Here is a 6,000-nt window from a genome sequence, read left to right as displayed (position 1 = left end):
AAACTTTCCTCATGCCAGCACGTTGTAGATGTCGCCACCGGCGCCAACGTTGTGTGAATGCTCTGAAAAGCTAATGATTTGCATATCACTGCATCTTTTTCCTGTCGGTTAAATTTCGCGTCTGTAGCACGTTATCTTCGTGGTGTAGCAATTTTAATGGCCAGTAGTGTATATTATATTAAAATTACTGCATTGCTCAAAATTACAACACTAATGTTGCGAAATTGTTGTGATACAGTAGAAGTAAGTAATTAAGGAAAAACACTCTGTAAGCTAGAGCTTCCCAACCCATTCTGCTCTGCTGTAGGAAACATTTCTGAAAGTTTATTATTAGTTTCGCATGTATCTCGTATCCAGAGATCGAAAGAGTAATACGTGTATAGCTGCTACACTCTATCACCATCACGAATAGATGGAGGGTGGTTTGCACGCTTTCCCGAGGAGCTGGCAGCCAGCGGAGAGCCTGTGCGCCTCCTGGACAGTCAGGCGGGGGCCGAGCGAGAGGAGACCCCGTGCCTCCCACCTGTGCCCGGCGCCTCGCTATAGGAGCCGCGGCGGCTTATCGGCGGCTCAGTGCGAGACGCCCAGCAGACGGCGCGACAGGATGGCCGCCTTCGAGCGCAGGTTCGTCAACGTCGTGGTGCTCGGCCTGGGCTTCATGTTCGCCTTCACTGCCTTCCAGACCATCGGCAACATCGAGGTGGGGCCCACGCTCTTCCTACACGTACATCTAGACTCTGAAAACCACGGTCAGATGCTTGGCAAACGGTGCTTCACATCACGTATCAGGATTTCTTCCCATAAGCAAGTCACGAAGGATGTAGCCAGAATTTTGTCAAAGGGAGGGTCGGATTTGTTGTAGAGGACCTTAAAAAGACTCATGTCTTCCATTTATTCTGAAAGTCTCCACAAATAACGATGAACCATTTTACATTAAATGCAACTGCAAATGAGAACAACCATCAGCTGTAGAATGTAATGACGACAGTTTGTACCGGACCGGGACTCGAACCCGGATTTCCCACTTATCGCGAGCAGTTGCCTTGCCATTTGTCGACAACCATGCGTCTGCGACCTGTACATCCACTATGTACGGGGTGTTCAAAAAGTCTCTCCACAGTGCCGTACGGGTGTTAGCCGCGCGTGCCGTATGATTGTTCGCCTGCCTGGGTTACTTCCCTTCGAGTGGACTCTCCCAACATTCCACTGTTTCGTTTATCTCAGCTTGTGTTAAGTGAAATACTGAACGGTTATTTTCAACAAGATGGCGCAACCGCGCATACAATTCGCGTTTCATGTCGCTCTTGTTGATGTTTTTTGGTGATCGGATAGTTTCACAGGGTCTTTGGCCTCCACGATCGCCTGATCTAACACCACCTGACTTTCTTTTCTTTTGGGGTGCAACGAAAGCAACTGTCTATAAAAACCGTCCATCGATGAATTGAAAACTGCAACATCCACTTTCACAGCTTTTGTTACAGAAGATATGTTACAGCTTGTGTTTGGAAACATGATTAGACGAATTGAATTGTGTATTCGACAACAGGGGGGACACTTTCAACATTTAATGTGAACATTTGTAAGTAAAAATGAATATTCAATAAATTAATAACTTGTATTTCACTGAGTTTTATTTCGGCATATTCACTGCGGCATACGGCACGCGTGGCTAACAATCATACGGCACTGCGGAGAGACTTCTTGAACACCCCGTATATTCCCACATAGGTCAGACGTTGTACTTGGAAGTCGCTTGCACGGCATCGGCAGATAAATACGGTAATGCAGTGCCTGTGTTATTCTGATTGCGATGCAAAGTTCCTTTGGAGATGCATGCATGCATATAATCTCGTTACTTATAAGTGCTGTATTCTGGCAAACCACTGAGAAGCACTTATGCTCCAGTCTACCTTCATCCTCCAACGCGATTTTACAATCTTATTCTTTCAGTCGGGATTTGAACAGCGGGAGTTGCCAGGAATGAACGAACGCAAATTTTTTCGAACACCGTGATTATTATCGGCATGGCTTTTGGAATAGGCAGATCTCTGCTCCACAGAGAAGCTATAACAATTTTTGGTGGCGAAAATGCAAAGTGTCTGTAATTATTCACTTTCTCAAATTTCCTCATTTAAATATGCATCTGTCACTTCTTGCACAGCAAGAAACATCATTTGCCGAGGAATGTCCTGGCAGACAAACGCATGAGCCTAAACGAGTAGAATTTTGATTGTTATTTTTTTCATCATCTGGTTTTCAATGTCTCGTAAGAGGTGTTCGGCTCGTCTTCGACGCACCTCTTTTCATTTAAGCGGGTGGGCTATATGTTTAAGGCAACTGGAACCTGTCAGGAAATAAAGATATTCGGAGGAATTGTCTGTGACCTATACTAAGAGACTAACCCCAACATTTGCTCAAACTAAAAAAGGGAAACCAGAGAAAACCATTTTCAAGGTTGCATGCGGTTGGATTCGAACCACCTCACCTCCCAAATCCAGGGATTGTTAGCTCGGTGGTTCAACACGCAGAGCTATCCCAAGTCGCTGGAGAAGTCGGAAAACTCGTTACTGAACATTGTTTTAAAATAAAAAAATATGGTTCAAATGGCCCTGAGCAATATGGGACTTAACTTCTGAGGCCATCAGTCCCCTAGAACTTAGAAGTGCTTAAACCTAACTAACCTAAGGACATCACCCACATCCATGCCCGAGGCAGGACCGTGGCGGTCGCGCGGTTCCAGACTGTAGCGCCTAGAAACCCTCGGCCACTCCGGCCGGTGTTTTAAAATAAAATAAATCACAGCGAAAGATTGAATGCCGACATTGCATGTTTTTCCTTCAATTCTGATTGTTTAGTCATTTGATGATGCATGCATATTTTAAGATTTAATTGTGCATGAAATGCATGTATAGTATTACAAGAACACAAATAGATTTTGGACGAAAGGGAGAGGGAGGGATACAGGGCTCGGACGAATACAAGCAGCCCGCTGAAAAAAAATCTTTTTAAAAACAAACGAACTATAGGACGTGCTATCATCACATATCCCTTTCGCTCTCCATAAACTCCTGCCCGTCGTTCCGTATCGGAACTGTTCTCACAGTTGAGTACCGTCCGGGTGACCAGATTGGGCGATATTTTGCCATTTGTGCTATTAATGATATAATACTGAGCAAATTTTTTAAAGAGATGCAACCATCGCCGTTTGGGCGATGTTTTTGTTGATCAACGCGATTTTTGGACGAGAGAGAAAAATCCAAGTGTATTTTTATGCACTGATTTTAATTTAATGTTATTTGTAATGATATCAACTGTTGTACTGTCTACATCTACATCTACATCCATACTCCGCAAGCCACCTGACGGTGTGTGGCGGAGGGTACCCTGAGTACCTCTATCGGTTCTCCCTTCTATTCCAGTCTCGTATTGTTCGTGGAAAGAAGGATTGTCGGTAGGCTTCTGTGTGGGCTCTAATCTCTCTGATTTTATCCTCATGGTCTCTTCGCGAGATATACGTAGGAGGGAGCAATATACTGCTTGACTCCTCGGTGAAGATATGTTCTCGAAACTTTAACAAAAGCCCGTACCGAGCTACAAAGCGTCTCTCCTGCAGAGTCTTCCACTGGAGTTTATCTATCATCTCCGTGACGCTTTCGCGATTACTAAATGATCCTGTAACGAAGCGCGCTGCTCTCCGTTGGATCTTCTCTATCTCTTCTATCAACCCTATCTGGTACAGATCCCACACTGCTGAGCAGTATTCAAGCAGTGGGCGAACAAGCGTACTGTAACCTAATTCCTTTGTTTTCGGATTGCATTTCCTTAGGATTCTTCCAATGAATCTCAGTCTGGCATCTGCTTTACCGACGATCAACTTTATATGATCATTCCATTTTAAATCACTCCTAATGCGTACTCCCAGATAATTTATGAATTAACTGCTTCCAGTTGGTGACCAGCTATTTTGTAGCTAAATGATAAGGGATCTACCTTTCTATGTATTCGCAGCACATTACACTTGTCTACATTGAGATTCAATTGCCATTCCCTGCACCATGCGTCAATTCGCTGCAGATCCTCCTGCATTTCTGTAAAATTTTCCATTGTTACAACTTCTCGATACACCACAGCATCATCTGCAAAGAGCCTCAGTGAACTTTCGATGTCATCCACCATCCGGTCCTATGAAACTCCTGAATCACTCTTACTTCGGAAGACTTCCCTCCTCTGAGAAAGACAGTGGGGAATTGTATCACACGCCTTGCGGAAGTCAAGAAACACGGCATCTACCTGGGAACCCGTGTCTATGGCCCTCTGAGTCTCGTGGACGAATAGTGCGAGCTGGGTTTCACACGATCGTCTTTTTCAAAACCCGTGCTGATTCCTACAGAGTAGATTTCTAGTCTCCAGAAAAGTCATTATACTCGAGCATAATACTTGTTCCAAAATTCTACAACTGATCGACGTTAGAGATATAGGTCTATAGTTCTGCACATCTGTTCGACGTCCCTTCTTGAAAACGGGGATGACCTGTGCCCTTTTCCAATCCTTTGGAACGCTTCGTTCTTCTAGAGACCTACGGTACACCGCTGCACGAAGGGGGCAAGTTCCTCCGCGTACTCGGTGTAAAATCGAACGGGTATCCCATCAGGTCCAGCAGCCTTTCCTCTTTTGAGCGATTTTAATTGTTTCTCCATCCCTCTGTCGTCTATATCGATATCTACCATTTTGTCATCTGTGCGACAATCTAGAGAAGGAACTACAGTGCAATCTTCCTCTGTGAAACAGCTTTGTAAAAAGACATTTAGTATTTCGGCCTTTAGGTCTGTCATACTTTGTTTCAGTACCATTTTGGTCACAGACAGTCTGGACATTTTGTTTTGATCCACCAACCGCTCTGACATAAGACCAAAATTTCTTGTGAAATACTGAAATATTGCAACCCCAAAGATCTACTAGGCTCCAAATAACGACTCGAAGTGCTAACATTAAACAGCTATAGACAGGTAATTAGGGTACTATAGTAGCCCGTACATGCTTTTAACTTGCCATAACCCGCTAGCAGACGGATCATAACCGATTTTCCTCCGCTATCGTTGGCTGATTGTCGACAGTGCATATCCCTTTTACGTCGTATTTATGAAAACAAAAATATCTTTCAGTTTCAAATTGATTACACACTTTAGAGTTCCAGAAGGCTTCCGACTTCGTTCCTCACAAGCGACTTCTAATCAAATTGCATGCCTACGGAGAATCGTCTCAGTTGGGCTCGATTCGCTATTTCCTCTCAGAAAGACCACAGTTCGTAGTAACTGAACAGTTTAGGAGGGAATCTGAGCAGCTCTAGATTGTTTGCAGATGATGTTGTCATTTAGCGTCTCGTAGAATATTAAAACCAACTGCAAAATGACTTAAGCCGCATCCACACACGCAACAAAAGTGCCGCCACCGCTGGTGGCATATTGCAGTTGCATGTTTGCATCCCTTGTTTGTAGTGGCGCAACTTAAAGAGACAGAACATTTTCCATGCCACAAATAGTTCAACTTGGTTGTGCTTTGTTGTGTCACTTCCCTTCCATCAGTGCTCCCTGGTGGCAGTATTTCGAAAGACAAGCATTCTGTCGCAATTGTCATGGAGTAATTGCTGCTGCACTCCACTCGATTTCAGTGTGTTTTCATTTCATCACTGAAAAAAGTGAAAACAGTGGTCGCCAGGTACACTTTCGCAATGTCTGGAAACACAAGAACAGCAACCTATGCAACCTATGCTCGTTTTCCTGCAGTAGTGTGTATTTGTGTTGGGTGGAGGGTGTAGGTGTAGGGGGGGGGGGGGCGAATGAATAAATAACTAAACATAAGTAACCAAAAAAGTGAGTCGTATTAACTTCGTAATTTGTGAGGCCAGCACTGGATAAATTGTGGATTATATGCAGGAAATAGCTCCTAGCGTGATGTGGCAGCTGTTAAACTAAAAAGTAGTTATTCGAAATGCGTATCTCA

At 44.1% G+C, this 6,000-nt stretch overlaps 1 protein-coding gene across 1 annotated transcript in view; it reads left to right on the top strand.

Moving 5' to 3' along the window:
- The first annotated feature begins 577 nt into the window (after positions 1-577).
- The window catches only part of LOC126278995 (UNC93-like protein MFSD11), a 125,959-nt gene continuing 120,536 nt past the window's right edge, over positions 578-6,000 (top strand). Inside the window, exon 1 of the mRNA XM_049979316.1 lies at positions 578-700. Coding sequence (XP_049835273.1) covers positions 605-700 — 96 coding nt within the window. The 5' untranslated portion in view covers positions 578-604. The remainder of the gene's footprint in view (positions 701-6,000) is intronic.

The sequence above is a fragment of the Schistocerca gregaria genome, chromosome 6 (genome assembly GCF_023897955.1).
Source record: "Schistocerca gregaria isolate iqSchGreg1 chromosome 6, iqSchGreg1.2, whole genome shotgun sequence".
Classification (NCBI taxonomy): Eukaryota; Metazoa; Arthropoda; class Insecta; order Orthoptera; family Acrididae; genus Schistocerca; species Schistocerca gregaria.
The sequence above is the reverse complement of the archived record's forward strand: the minus strand, read 5'-3'. Positions and strand labels throughout refer to the sequence as shown.